This window comes from Gymnodraco acuticeps, unplaced genomic scaffold (assembly GCF_902827175.1).
Source record: "Gymnodraco acuticeps unplaced genomic scaffold, fGymAcu1.1, whole genome shotgun sequence".
Lineage (NCBI taxonomy): Eukaryota > Metazoa > Chordata > Actinopteri > Perciformes > Bathydraconidae > Gymnodraco > Gymnodraco acuticeps.
Window position 1 is genome coordinate 322,699 of NW_022989819.1, and position 16,068 is coordinate 338,766.

General features: G+C 40.4%; 1 protein-coding gene across 1 annotated transcript; it reads left to right on the top strand.

The window, feature by feature from the left end:
* Positions 1 to 3: 3 nt before the first annotated feature.
* On the top strand, positions 4 to 15,531 carry akirin1 (akirin 1). Its single transcript, XM_034233162.1, has 5 exons — positions 4 to 365; positions 7,820 to 7,966; positions 10,197 to 10,325; positions 14,842 to 14,913; positions 15,037 to 15,531. The coding sequence occupies exons 1-5, from the start codon at positions 161 to 163 to the stop codon at positions 15,045 to 15,047; spliced, it is 564 nt and encodes a 187-aa protein (XP_034089053.1). The 5' UTR covers positions 4 to 160; the 3' UTR covers positions 15,048 to 15,531.
* Positions 15,532 to 16,068: the final 537 nt, after the last annotated feature.

The following is a 16,068-nucleotide window of genomic DNA, read 5'->3' on the forward strand; positions in this document are numbered from 1 at the left end:
GTTGGCTTACTTCTTCTCAGAGAAGAAAATCCGTTGTTGTGGAGAGGAAGAAAGGTTCGAGAAATAAGAGCAACGTTTAACGTACTAACAACGACCGTTAAACCCCAGTTTTTGCGGGTCGTTTTTCTCCAGCTTATATTTCCAGTTTACTTTAGCAAACATGGCTTGTGGAGCAACGTTAAAGAGGTCGATGGAGTTTGAGGCCCTCCTCAGTCCCCAGTCTCCCAAGCGGAGAAGGTGCAATCCACTACCGGGGACTGCTGGCACTCCGTCCCCGCAAAGATGCAACCTCCGTCCCCCAGTCGACAGCCCATCGCATTCGATGTCGCCTCCGACCATGGGAGGCGAACACAGGCTCACTCCAGGTAAACAATTAAACCTGATTTGACGTTTTTCCTGCTTTTCAGGGTGGGTGTCATGGGGGAGGGGGTTTGGGTGGAGTGGAATGGATAGCTAGCTAGTTGAGAGAATCAGAATGGGGGTTGGAGGCTAAAAGGTTAGCTTAGCTAAAGCTAACGCCAGGAAGGGGAACATCGTCGCTATGTTACCGACACAGATCATTTTACAAATCATAATAAATCACTATATGTACAAACGTAGAGTCAGCTCTATATCATTTCGCGGGCATCTCTTCATCTGATTATATTGTTGCATAGTTAACGGAATTAGCTTACATAAGCTAATATTGAGTAGCCCATTAACCTATTAGCTTCTAAGTTCTCTGCATAGCTAAATCAAATACTATTTCTAGCATATGGGAAATAGGATACAGCTAAATAAAAGCCATTTTCAGCTCTCTCTGTACAATATGCATCTATTGTATGTTCTATTGTGGCTATTAACGTATTCAATTATGCAATTATTTGAAAACTGGTGGGCTTTAAACAAAAGATCATGCTTGTACTTGGCACATGGGTGAGAATCTAGTCTGCTGGCTCTCCTGAGAAGACAAATGGCATCACAGCAGCAGGCACATCATGGCAGGTTGCTAATTAGAAGCTGCCTGGGTAATGTTTCTTAGCTTTAGTGCCACAATTGTCTTACATTGAAGTGGGGGTTTCCATTATGCACCAGAACCATGTCTGTCCCTCTCCAGGCCTGGAAGGCATTGTTCATTTCCTTTATGTCTGTCGTCTACTCTCCCTTTTGACTTGAAAAGCTCTGCTGTGAGCGTTGGACGGGTGCGGGGCACACAACTTAATTACGAGATGTGTCTACTGCGATCCAGGGAGGCTTATTGAATGTGCCAGTCACTCACATCGGGCAGTTTGATAGCAGTGAGGCCCAATCCTTATCCTCATTGCATTTTTTTCATAAGCAATTGCTGGATGTCCTTGATTGTATTTGATCACTTCACTGCTGTTAAATGGGTAAGGACAAGATGGAGACGGTTTGCTAATTCATGCTGTTAACTCTTAGATTGTCATTATGTGCTTCAATTGATTACAAATTCCCAAGACAAAGACATAGGTTTCCATTTTTTATGTACAATTCAACTACAGAGGTGAATAACACGTTACCTGAAACACGACTTTGAAAAAAGATGATTTAAAACAGTACATTAACGTGAGACTTCACTGCCCCAGTTGTGTGCCTGCTGCGTCATTTATCAAGACGTTGACCAAATCATGGTCTGTTACTGTTTTTGCACCATAAGAACATATGTGCTTCATGGTGCACATCATTGCAAGATGACCCTCGAGATCGTTGCACACATCGCTCATAAAAAAAGCCAGGGAAGGTTTGCTGAGAGCATTAACACATGCACAGATGTAGGTGTTGATGGAGATTATGTCTCAGCTGGCTTCCTGTGCAATTCATTTATTTTAGCCTCTGGTGAGATGTGTGATTCTCATACTGGGTAGAACAATATTTATATTGATCATTTGAGAGATGTTTATTTTCTGAGAAGGCAGATGCATGATTGTGAAGACACATTATTAATGAGTTTATTATTATTTGAGTTTGACACCAATGCTGTAAGAGAACCACAAATAACAGGGATTTGTGGTTCCCTTACAGCAGGGGTGTCAAACTCAAATACACAGTGGGCCAAAATAAAAAAATCGGCACTAGTCGAGGGCCGGACTGGTTCAATGTTTATTGCAAAACGTATTGACGTTAACTTATTGCCCATATTAAACCTGGAACTAACAAAGCTTAAATTATTGCCTATAAAAACAACATTAAATAATCAGTTGCATTCATTTCTTATGGCTCTATCTGCAGCTTTTCCGGAGTCATTTGTTATGATTACATTTTTCCACAGGCCAACAACAGCTTAACAAAACTATTTCCCTCAAAGAAAAAAACAAACATGCCCTGTTGTCTCAAGAAACAAAGTGCAGAAGGAAACATCCATTTAAACTCAGTGTGCTGCTAGTTCAAGCCAGATACTTGGCATCTCATCTTGAGTGCAAGTTCATCAATGTTTAGGGTCAGGCTCTGAGCTGAGGAAACCCTCAGGATTGAGTGAAAAGGTGTGCGTGCAATATACTGGCGGGCCAGATCTAATAGTAATTACAAATTGTCCTGCGGGCTGAAATAAAATCCACCAAGGGCCTGATTTGGCCCCCGGGCCTTGAGTTTGACACATGTGCCTTACAGGGTGGTATTCATAGTGGAGCCATGATTATTAGTATAAAATGAATATGAATCATTATTTTCCAGGTCGTCTGTTCTGTCGTTGCCAATTTGGCCTGCACTTTTAGAATCCAACAAGCCTTTGGGAGTTTGTTTCAGAGTTTGTCTGCGTAACTGAAAACGGCACATCAGCTGCAAGGCTAAAGTAATGTAGATTTTTCTGCTGCAGATGTGAGGTCCAGATACCAAGTATCATACTCACCTTCACCCAGAAAGAGGCCCCTCGTGGGACTGGTGCCACCAGCCTGCCTTACTGCTGTGGTTTGCCAACTGAAAGCCGTTTTGTATTTAGCGAAAGGTCAGCTGTCATCCCTCCCCCCCGTCTCTACCCTCACATGCTTTCCGGCTAGTCAGGTTTGCCTGTGGTGAGAAATGCTGTGTGTGCAGGTAAGACGGGGATCTGACTGCCAAGATATCTTCAGGTAATTATTTCATAATGTAGATAGGACCATTCACTACATTCTCTACTGCCTCCTTCTTGTGTTGCTAGTCTGGGCTTGTGCTTTGGTAACATTCCCCCCAGATGACAGATGGGGCTGGTGTGTTTATGGGAAAGGATGTTATCTAAAAAGCTGGACTGGTTGACTAGAAAAAAATGTGTAGGTCACAGTTCCATCTTGAAACCTTCAACCTGCAAGACTGGTCATGTATCCTGCACTCAACCTAAACATTTTGATAGTCTTTTGTTAGCGTCATTTCGCATTTATACTGTTTGGAAACCGGGTCACTCTTCAATTCTTCCCAGCAGAAGGGCAACTTCAACTGACCCATAATACATCAAGTTACTTCCTGGCAGTTATTCGAAACCCACCTCCCCCCCAATTCTTTAGCAGTGGAGGGTGAAATGAAATGAGTCAGCTTTGTTTTCTCTCTCCCACCGCTATGTCCATTCTATCTGGCCGATCTTCTGTTGTATTCACTGTTTGGACTGAGCCTAAGCCTTTTAGCCGAGGCTTTCTCCACTGTGTTCGCCTGGCTCCCGGAAGTCTCTGTGATTGATTGCTTTGCCTGGTTGTGGCAGGGGTCATTGTTGCCAAGCGACGCCCACAGTTGAGCTACTGGTAGTTGGCATAGCTGGAAGTGACATGCAGCAGGAAAGGGTTTCACTTGTCAGTCAGATGTAGCCAGGAGTAATGCTATCTAAGTAGAACCATTCATGTCCTGCACAGGTTAATCCCTCATTGTTGACGTAGAGTAGCCCTTGTCTGTAGTTCCATACAAATAAATACAACATGAGAAAATTATACGGAAGTATAGAACCAGTTTTGGTTTTATTTATCTCCCGCTGCCCATACGGTCCTTGTTTAAACGTGGGGTTTCCCACAGGACATTGGTAAGCGGAGTTAAACAGATGTGCAACCCTGCCAAAAATAAACAAGACAAACTGCCTGTGTTGTGTGCACGTACAAAATGTCCCTTAGTATTCCAGATCTGTTTCATTGGGCTTAATCCATTTGGGGAAACTGACAACCTAAAGAACTATAGTATTTTGGGATGGAAAATACATTTATAGTATTTTGGGATGGAAAATACATTTATAGTATTTTGGGATGAAAAATACATTTATTGTATTAGCCAGGTATTCAATACAATCATTTGTAGAATACATTGTTATCAAAGTATCAATAGCGTCAACTAGGGCTGAACGTTTAATCGATTTTAAATAGCAATTTCAAATGATGCAATTATCAAATCGCAAAGCCTGCACATTTTTTTAGTTTACAAAATAAATAAAATGTGTTCTTGTGTGTCAGTCATCCACACCAATCAGAAGTGCTGTGCTCCACATGTACCAGTCATTGTTAACCAATCAGAAGTGGCCCATGATAGAAGGTGATAGGCAGATTGATCCAATCACCTGCCAAGTATTTTTGAAATACTTTTCCAAATGGCTTCCAATGGAGCTCTCCTAGAGTCAGGTTAGTAATGCTCCATCACGTGTTTCTATTACAGGGTGAATCTTAAACTGAAGCTTGACTTTAAAGCAACCCAACGGAAGTGTCATGTAAGTTTAGTTCTTTCACTCGTAGCTCGGGCTGCGGGGGTGCTAGAGACGGGAGCACGTTGATACGACCTTCCTAGCCGGAGATATGGCCGCATTTTACAATAAACTTCTGTTGGGTCGCTTAAAAACAAATATCGCAAATCGCAATATCTGTCAGAAAAAAATCGCAATTAGATTATTTCCCCAAATCGTGCAGCCCTAGCGTCAACATTTGTTTCTGTTGGTTACTTTTCAATTCATTGTTGAGTCTGTATATAGTCAGAAACACAATTCTCCTGAGTCTTGTTTTGCTTTGCCATGGTTGCATTCAATAACCCAAAGATAAAGAATAATAGCAATTGGCTGTATTAATACTCAAAAAATGATGTAAATGTATTTATTTGAAATTGTTCAGTTTCCTGTCAATCTTCTTATTGTTTCAGTTCTTGTTACTCCTCCTTTGTGTTTTGGGAATAATGTTGTTCTCCCTGCAGTGACGGCTTTATTACCACTGAAAAGCCCTGTGGTAGCTAAACAAACAGCCTGTCAGATTAGGGTCCTGTATTGTTAATGGGAGGTTTCAGAGGCCACATAACGCGAGTGGGGGGTGGCTGCATCTCTGCGAAGGCAGCAGTTCAAAAGTGCACGGCCGCATAACATGGCTTTCTTAAACTGGCCCTGTAGAAAAGATCCTGCTCTCTTCACCATCCAAACAGCCGGAAGCAGCTACATGGCTTCCAGCCCTCTCCCCACCCAAGATAAATGAGGCATGGTTCCCCAGATAGAGGCACAACACGTATGAAGACTTCCCCACTGTATAAACCCAATAAGATAAAGTTCCTCCTCTACATTTGGTTATCAGCTCTATTTGAGGCCGTGGTGTTTTTCTTTTTTGAACTTTAACCTTATAATTAGACCTGTGTGTGCTGGCTGTGACCATGTTGAAGCTGTCACAGCAGCTGCAGCATAAGCATCATTCTTAGGGATCCATATTTGAGACAATAAAGGACTTAAACAGGATTACTTGTTTATTTTGATATTCTAAACGTCCACTCTATACGTGTTTTGTATTAAGTAGAAATCTAAATGACTAATTGCATTTACCTTACATGTTTTGTAATGCAATTAACAACCACATTTACATGCCAACTATACATGCTTAATGTTGGTACAATAACATCATGTAAACTGTGAATGACAGCCACACATCTTGGATGTTGGAGCTTTCTTTGAAGCACCAGCAGGTTTTCAATTAAAACATGTGATGGTAGCAACACACCTTTCAGAGGGCCTCTTTCACTGCCCACAGACTCATTCATTTGTACTTTTACATTTGGGGGAGAGCATGCTCGTGAACTGTCAACGGGGGGAGGGACAATTCACATGTGCCGTGTTATGCATGGTTGCTGCACCTCGCGGGAGCGTGCACAGCGTAAAGCCAAAACTCACAGACATTTCAATGATTTGTACGGCACAGTTAGGTTTGGAAACGGTATGATTTCCTTTTTGGAGGGCATGCATAACACTGGAGCCTCGCTGCGGGGGAACTTTGGCGCTGTTCCGAGTTTGTTCTAATCTGTCAAAATGACGGACTGCTTTCAGATTTGTCCGTCATTGTTAAAAAAAAAATCATAGACGGAAAATATTCGGTTAACAAGAGATACTCTTTTTGTTATATTCCATGGAATGCTCTTAACATCCCGATAGCAATGAATATCTGAAGTGCTTTGACAGAAAATCCATAAAAAAACGTCATCCGTGGAAGCCGTAGTACTGTAAAAAGCACGACCAATCATTTGAGCCGGGCCGGCTAAAGTAGCTGGATGGCCTACCTGCCCGTCAGCCTTCCATCTGTGCACAAACTTATCTGGTGCCCTCATTGGTCATGTGCACGTTCGTGTGTGTTGGAGGAGGGGCTCTGTAAGGAAGTGGCAGATTTTCTCCGGTCGTGTATTTTCAAATTCTAGCGATCTCGAGCCGGTTTCTCAAACTTACATACCCTTTAAGTACTTTATTTACAGGATAAAGGGAATTGGTCTATATTATCACATGAACTTGCATGCTTTTTCAGGGCTGCACCTATTCAGTTGGCCTTCATAGCTGAACTTAACACCTTTCAGTTAGGCATGAAGCGCTGGTAATCAGGTTAGGTGTGTAGAGAGGCAAGTAATATCCTATTTACCATAGTCTGCATTGCAGTCTTGTAACCCACAGATCTTTCCACACAAATCCGTTTATTTTGTATTCACCCAAACCTCAAGCATCTATTTAACCACTAAAGCGGGCCTCAGAAGAATGCAAGGCTTTCTTTATTACAGCCTAAAAACAGTGATTTGTCGCAGCCTAACGTAAGTCTTTCTCACCCGCTGTAGCTTAACATGCTGCCAACAACATGAAACGGTTTTGGAAGAGAATTGAAAGTGATAGTCACAGGATCAGGTGGTGTGTCTTTTAGTCAGCTCTGTTTTTTGTGTGTGTTTGCCACAGCTGTAGTGAAGTAGGTATGTCATCAATGTCAGTCGGCCATGTCTCTACTTCCTGTTTTTTGGAACGTTACGTTAGCGATTGTACAGACTTTGAGCAGAGCTGTAGTTCATCTTAAGAGAACCGTGATTTATTAAGCCTTCCCCGCAATAGTCCTTATTAATGTAGCAATACATTCAACATTTTATGAATGTGTCTGTGGTAGGCCTAGTATTTAAATGCAACACATTAAAGACTAAACTAATGATTACAACAAAGATTGAACTAGTGTTGATTAGTTAGGACACTTAAAGGAATAAGAACATATTTATACTAGTTGGCATGCAAGTATAATGCTATATGAGACAAGAGATGTTAGCAGCAGCTTAACTTGATAAAATTAACTCCTAAATAAAAACATCAACGGATAACCCACAACTGGGATCTTTTGTAATCATTTTTAACTATAACAAATACTGTTGGTGCTGTTTTTTGTACTTTTAACTCACAAGCACACTCATACATATAAACCCCCCCCCCCCCCCCTTTTTAAGAGTTTTTTTTTCAGCAGCTAATTTAAGGAAGTTGTGACTGCGTTTGCCTTGGCAGCCCATTGGGAGCACTGCATTACTGCCACAGGGTTGATTCATGTGTGCCACCCCAATTGTTTGGGTGTCCTCTGTCCTAGTTTAAACCGTTTGTGTCCTTGTTTTTCTTTGCCCGCTACAGAGCAGATCTTCCAGAACCTCCGTCACGAGTACAGCCGGATCCAGAGGCGGCGGCAGCTGGAAGGGGCCTTCAACCAGACGGAGGCCTGCAGCTCCACTGATGCCCCCAGCCCCAGCTCCTCCCTCAACGCTCCCAGCTCCCCACCAGGTAGGACCGTTTACTGTTGGCCCGACACTAGGGGTGTAACGGTTCACAGAATTCACGGTTCGGCACGTACCTCGGTTTGGGGGTCACGGTTCGGTACGGGTTCGGTACAACAAGAAAAAGCACACAAAAAAGTCCCAGGTGCATAATTCCAGGTTTGTTGTTATTTATTTTTGAACAGTAGTGCAAGTTTCAGTATAAAAATAAGGAACTAACATTTTGAATAATTAACTGTATTGCACAGTTAAAAACAAACCACAAGCAGTAGCACACACACTCAGATGGCCTTATTATCTATAATGGCTGATGTCAAATAAAAAGGTTTCATCAAGCTGTAAAACTAAAAAGAATGTTTTGAAAATATTACAAAAGAAATAATAAAGTGTTTCAAGGGCGCATAGCATGTTTATTTATCGTGGTCCAATTCTAGAAAGTCCTCTCTTGCTACAGAGTGCCTAACATTTTAGTAGATGTGTAGACCAGTTCAGGTTTTTTGAGAGATGTGGAAGGATATTGTTCTTATGCAAGTAAGAACTTTTTGCCACTCGGGTGATTTAAATAACATGTTTGCTTTTTTTTGTTCTGGTTAGCAAGAAGTATCAGCCAACTCAGACAACACCATCAAAAAAAGAGACAGAAAAACAGCCTTTATGAGCCTAATCTTTGTAACAGTTACGAATGATGAGGTCATTCATTCTGCAAGGCCTGCCAAAAGATCCTTGGCTGCATGAACAACTCAAATCTCAAGAGGCAGGCTATGGCTGCTCATCAATACAAGCACAAGGGCAGAGGGATTGTGATTCCAGATGTGAGTTTGTGAAAGATTTATAGTTGTTTGTAGGGCTGCTCAATTAATCGCATTTTAATCGCAATTACGATTTTTGGCTTGCAGCGATTATGAAAACAACATAATCGAAATAAAACTGTTCTTTTCTTTGGGGTTTTTCAGTTGATTTATACTCAAAGTTCAGGGTAATCAACTGTTAAAAACATACTGTTCAACATTTTCTTTTCAATAAATGGATGTTTTCAAAGTAAATGGTAATCCTTTTTTAAAAATCGTGATATCAATTTTTGACCCAAATAATGGAGATTATGATTTTTGCCATAATCGAGCAGCCCTAGTTGTTTGTGCTAAATCCAACCCACTCCTGGAATGGGGATGTCTCACTCATCTGAGTTTGTTCATATCCTGTTGAAATGAATACTATATTCATGCTTTATCATATCTAAAAGGATAACAAATTAAAATGATGGAAAGTTTAAAAAGTGATTGAATAACTTTAATATTATGTTATTTGAAGAGCAAAATAAAGAGATGCAACATTTTCCTTGCAAACCTGTTAAAAAAAAACAGATGTCATCGGGGTAAAACTCTCACTTAACAAAGAGTGAACTGAGAAAAAGTTATTTTTAATTAAATGATTGGTGGTTGAAACAGATTTTTTTCAAAATGGCAGTTCCTGTAGGTATCACTGTATAGCTTTTTTTTACAATCCATTTATTTACCAAAAATATGCATCAGTCAATACATAAATGGCTACACTGTCTCCTGACATTTGTGTTTACTGTTGCAGATCAACTGTTTGTTTAAGCTCATCCTTAGTTGACATGTGCACGTCATAAAGAAAAAAAGCAACATATTGGATCCTTCACATTTATATCGATTTTTCCTTTTACTCCTCTGAAAACACATTTGTGCTGCAGCAGCAGTGGTGCAGATTTATGCCTTTAGCACACTTTGGCAGTTTGTGTTGCAAGATGTAATCTGAGCCTCAGGGCTTTGGGCTCTTGCGTTCTTTCCCCCCGCTCTGCAGAACGGTCTCATAGATCACACTGACTGCACTGTTACTAACCCGGCCTCTTTCTGTCTCTGAGACGGCCATTAAACCTTCATCCTTGCTCTGCCATCCTCGTCTTTGATTTACAAACGGTTAAGTCTAAAAGGGCTCACAGCAGACCTCAAAGACCACTGGGTAAAGGATCACCTAGCTAAAGCTGGCTCCAGTTGCACTGTGACAGAGACTTTGGGGAGAGAAAGGGCCCACATTAGTGCTGCATGACCCTGTCGACTGGCAGAGGTGAAGGATGACTGAAAGCGAAGCTCTAAATTTGCAGCTGGCTGAGCATCTATTTCGGGAGAGAGTACATTTCTGTCTCTGTGACTTATTGCCGCGCCGGAGATGCGAGTGATTCAGCCTTTTTTTAACAGATCTGATTCTGTGTTTCTCAGGTGCCTCAAGGAAGGACCAGCCCTCGTTTACGCTGAAGCAGGTGAGCTACCTGTGTGAGAGACTGCTTAAAGACCACGAGGAGAAGATCCGGGAGGAGTACGAACAGATCCTTAACACAAAACTCGCAGGTAATGAAAATGTATCTTTATAAAATAAGAAAAAAAACTATCTGAACTATAACACAATTATTTGTTACCCCAGTAACTTACACTGAGTGTCATTGTGTTATGAGAAACATCCTCTCCTTCCCGTATGAGTATATTTATCATAACTGATAACTTCAGCAGTGCTGGCATCAATGGTTCCATCAAACAGTTTATTTAGGATGCATTGGCAGTAAATAAGAGGCAATAAAGTCTGTAGCATTTTGTTTTGCAGCCAAAGCTAACCTGCGATCCTTCCCTTCTAAGTTAACATGAATTTAGCCATAAACGGAGCTTCTTCTTTTTTTAACCTGTTAAGCCCGAGGACCCTAATCCGGGTCCTGCGGGTAGTTTTTTCACAAAACTGTGGGTGTTTCTCAATGTCGAGTAAAGCTGCTCCAGAGCCACTATTTCAAGCATACTACGTCATCGAGTCCCGCCGAATGACTGTTCCAATGTCCAGCATACTTGGAATTCTACCGAGCCCGGCGTACTTCGTAGCGAGAAATGTCGAGGTTGCACATGTGTAGACTCCGCGGTTTTAAAATCCCCACAATGCTTTGCGCACGGACCAATTTCCCCAAATCTGTGGCGGAAAATGTAAGGCGGGGCCTCTCATATGACGCACACTTGCTCGCCTGTTCCACTCTTCGTTTTTTCCGAAGGACTCGGAAGACATGTGCTATCAAGCAAGCGTACTCGACATTGAGAAACACCCCCTGTCTCAGGGCTTCTTAATATTTAAAAACCTATTAATGTGTCATACCAGATTAACGGAAAGAAACTCAGCTAACTGACAATACAAACCATTTTACCGAAACAAAACACAAGTCTGTCAAGAAGCGTCTAAATGAGCCCTGAGCGAAAAAATTCTAACGCACTTAGCACAGAACTCAAGGTAAAAATACCCTTATTACTTATCGTAACTGCACATACAAGATATCAGAGATTAAAGCTGAGATTCCACAGATTCATAGGTATTGGTATCATCACTGAGCGATCACAACTCGCGACAGGGGAAGCAAACACAGACATCACAACACGTAGCTTTACGGAGCATTCACGGAGATCGTCTCACCTTGGCTGTTATTGTGATCAAAAGTCGTGTTCAATGGCATTAAAACGATAAAAACGCTGCTGAAGGTTAATCCAATGTGTCTGTCACTTTGAAATGATTACTGATAATCCATCGTTCCATTTTTATGTCAAAAACGGAGATTTCCTATTAGCTGCTAATGGTATCGCAGCTTCCGGTTCCGGGGCATTCTGGTTGCGCATCACTCATTCACCAATGGGTAATGTTTAGATGGATTTTAGGAACTTCTCCTCTGTTCCATTGGCTCTAACGGTTAAAAAGAGATGTCAATCATCAAAATCGACCGAGGGGGGCCAGAGATATGGAAAATGCACCCAAATGACCGCAGAAGTGTTTTTTTTCTTTTTCTAAATCTCTCTAAAAAGGTCAAATTTAACTTGTTTTGCATCAATCTTGATACAGGGTACTTATTATGTTATAGTTTGGATTCCTAAAGCTTTTAGTCTGACATAATTCAAGGATGGTTTTCACTACAAGTAATTAATTTTTTTTGGACGGACACTAAAAGTAATTTTTTTTTTACTATGTTCAATCTGAATTTACTTTAAAATAAACAATATATATATTGATTCTGACTCTTCTACATCCAACTCACACGTTTATTATTGCTTTGAGGAAAAATATTATTAATTTACCCCTTTTTAGAAGTGAAGTTATGGTCATTTGTTCTGGGAATGTCGTTTTCGAGCCTTGGACCTGAAAAACAGACTCGGGGCTTAACAGGTTGAGTCTATAAACTGCAACATGTCGGCTTGGCAGTTGGCTGAGGTTAAATGACCATCCTCTTGTTTCCTATAGCTTTTACTGTGACACATTAAAGGTGGGGTAGGTAATTCACTTCAGAAACACTTTTTGTTATATTCCATGGAATGCTCTTAACATCCCGATAGCAATGAATATATTAAATGCTTTGACAATAAATACATTTAAAAAATGTCATCTGTGGAAGCTGTGACGCTGTAAAAAGCACGACCAATCATCTGAGCCGGCCCGGCTAAAATAACTGGATGGCCTACCTGCCCGTCAGCCTTCCATCTGTGCACAAACTTATCTGGTGACCTCATTGGTCATGTGCGCGTTCGTATGTGTTAGAAGAGGGGCTCTAAGGAAGTCTGAAGGAAGAGGCAGATTTTTTTTCGGTTGTGTACTTTCAAATTCTAGCGCACTCGAGCTGGTTTCTCCATTCTTACCTACCCCACCTTTAACCAGTTAAGCCCTGAGCCTGTTTTTCAGGTTTCAGGCTCGAAAATGCCACTAACACAACAAATGATATATCTTCACTTCTAAAAGGGGTAAATTAATAATTATTTTTCTCAAAGCAAGGTTACATCTGTGAGTTGGATGTAGAAGTGTCAGAATCAATATAGATGTTTTTATTTTAAAGTAAATTCAGATGGAACATAGTAAAAACATGTAAATTCTAATGTCCACCTAAAAAAAACCCTTTACTTATAGTGAAAACCACCCTTGCATGATGGGTTAGTAGACTAAAAGCTTTAGGAATCCAAACTATAACATATAATAAGTACCCTGTATCAAGATTGATGCAAAACAAGTGAAATTTGACCTTTTTAGAGAGATTTAGAAAAATAAAGTCTAAGCGGACTCACCTCTGGGTAATTTGGGAACCATCGGTTCCATTTGAACTTTTTCACTGTAAAAATCATTTTATTACTTTGAATTATCACTATAGGTATTTGTTCCATCCAAATACAACTGTTGTGAAAAAAATAAAAAAATAAATAAAATAAAATAAAACAAAGGCCTACTCTTACAGTGAGCCTCTGAATTAGCCCCGAGCGAAAAATGCTAACCTATTACAGCACCGAAAATCACTCCTCGCTCCCTTATTACTTATCCTAGCTGCACATCCAACACATTGTTTATGATCGCAAGGAGACACAGAATCTAACGGTGCCCACCTGAACAGCCCAACACTGAAAGATACAAACTCGCGACGTTGTCAACAAAAACGTACATCAAAATAAATGGCGCTAGGCTAACAATGACTTACCTTCCTCGTTGTCTGGTCTAAACTGGTCTTCAATGGCATTAAAACGATGATGTAGTTAATCCATAGATTAATATCCAATGGGGCTGTGTCCCCTTTGAAATGTTCTGATAATCTATAAGCAATAAAACTGCAATTCCGTTATCTGCTGTCCGCTCTGTGCTCCGTGCGCTCTGGGTCCTGCTGCAATACCTGCTTCTTTACGCTGTAAACAATAAATGAAGTCGGCTGCGTAATGTTGGCACGCTGGCTGGCATTCTTTATCATTTGCGCAGGACCATATCTCTGGAACCCATTGGTCGATTCGTGTGATTTACACATTTTTCTTAACCTTCAGAACCAATAGAATCGATGGGCAGTTCCCAAATCTACGTAAACATTACCATAGCGGACGTAATAGAGTAGCAAACGAAGCATATCTGAAAGTGCAAGCCTGGACGGCAATACTTTATACCGAGTATATTGCCATAAATATCATGATTGATTATCAGTAAAAAATTATACGTGACACAAAGACATTGGATTAACCTTGAGATGCGTTTTTATTCCGTTGAACACAACTTTTGATCACAAATCAAAAAAGGTAAGACGTAATTATTGTAATGTTTTTGAAACCGGATGTTGTTTACTTTCTCTTTTCTGGCTGATAGCTCCAGGAATTCGAGGTCGGACAGTGATGACATTACATGTGTGGAATCTGTGGAGTCTCAGCTTTAAATCGTATATCTTGTTTGTGCAGTTAAGATAGTAATAAGGGCATTTCTACCGTGTGTTGTGTGTAAAAAAGCGTTAGCATTAGTTAGCATTTTTTCGCTCAATGCTAATTCAAAGGCTTGGTATTACTCTTGTGTTTTTTTTTGCTAACAATTGTTCTTATTGTCAGTTAGCGGAGTTTCTTACCTTTTAAAAGGGTATGAAACATTAATAGTTTCATAAATGTTAAGAAGCCCTGAGACATGTGAGAGAAAAAAAACTGTGGGAGGGGTCCACTGGGGGGACCTTCGGCCTTAACTGGTTAAGGCATTCAAACTGTAGAGCTGTTGTTATTAAGCTTGCATTTATGTTGAGTCTGTCACGAGCTGCGAAATGGAAAACTTTGTCGACTAGAAATGACTATATTGTGAGTTTGGCTGTATTCATATAAATGCAGAATAGGATCTTTGCAAATAAGAGGAGACTGAACAGACGTTTAGAAAGCTGAGACTCAGAAGCCTTACCAGATGTTTGATGTGATGCACAGTTTTGCTATTACCCACATCAAAAGCAAACAAAGAAGAGATTTGGCAATTTCCTGTTAGTGGTGATGCAGTGTAGCAGAAGATATTCAAAAAAATACTTGAGGGCGAACTTTGAATCTACAGCACAAACCCTCACCTTTTATCTTCTCTTTTCAGAACAATATGAATCTTTTGTGAAATTCACACAAGACCAGATCATGCGAAGATACGGAGCCCGGACTGCTAGTTGTGAGTATCTTAAACATCTCTTTCCTTCTCCCTAAAGTATACATTTATTGTTGAGAGTAAAATGATTATAATCAGATTTGTATTGGGTCTGACTACAGCTTCAATCCATTTGATGTGTTTCAGATGTCTCCTGAATTCACCATGATGAGATCCCAGCTTCCTGTCACAAGATGGCTGCAACCGTTCGACTTGATTTTCATTTTAATTACCTAAACACCGCCCCCCCCTCCCTCTCAAACTGTTCGTTTGCCATGGTTTATCTTTTTTTTAATCCAAATGTTGATGATTTCTTCTTCAAAACTATTGCTGCTGGTCAAAAGTAAAAATAATCTGAAAGAGAAACTATGTATGAAGCCCACCCTCTTTTTTGAACCTTTTTTCTTGTTCATATACTCTTTCCGGAAATCCTGACTAAAGCAGATCTGTGTCAAATCTCTTGCCGGTGCTGTAGAAAAAAGCGTATCGATCAGTCTGTATAACCTCCAGCAGCTATATTTAATGGCACCTGCTTATCACATTGTCCCCCTTTTCTCCACCCCCCCTCCCTCCTCACAACTCTTCACCTGAGAATGTGGATTTTTCTCCCTTTTGAAAAAAATAAAAGTTCTGTGATTAAAATATGTTGTCTGCGATGTTTTCTAAAAGCAAGTATGTGTTTCAAGTAACATGGGTAGCTGACAAGCTGTTGAATACATTTCACATCCTAATCAGAAGTTTGCCAAACTGAACTGTAGAAATGAAAATGTCCATTTCTCTCCGAGCAAGAGACTTCGCTGTTGGCCTAAATTGAACTCAATCAGGATGGTCTCGTCTAAAACTGTAACGGGTGACAAAAGAGATTTTGATGATCTATCCATTTTTGGACATTTTATAAGCCGAAATGACAAACCTTGTTTCTCTTTTTTACTATTGAACATTTTGTGAATTCAATTTGGGTTTGGATGACTACATTTTGCCTCTTAACACATTTCTGAAATGAATTTATACACAAAATTATTCATTAACAATAATAGTTGTAGAGGGTATTCTCAAGACAAAATGCTTTTTTATTAAAGGGATTCTGGCCATGGTTCCATTTGTATATCTGCTAATGTATTTATTTTGATAACATTTGCTATAGGTGTGGATCTTAGATATACTCACATGATCCACTAA

What these genes read in the sequence shown, in the direction of transcription:
- akirin1 (XM_034233162.1), top strand. Translation starts at nt 161, where the DNA reads ATGGCTTGTGGAGCAACGTTAAAGAGGTCGATGGAGTTTGAGGCCCTC. An exon ending in CGCTCCCAGCTCCCCACCAG is followed by an intron (nt 7,967 to 10,196) that starts GTAGGACCGTTT and finishes TGTGTTTCTCAG; the next exon opens with GTGCCTCAAGGAAGGACCAG. An exon ending in CCTTAACACAAAACTCGCAG is followed by an intron (nt 10,326 to 14,841) that starts GTAATGAAAATG and finishes TTCTCTTTTCAG; the next exon opens with AACAATATGAATCTTTTGTG.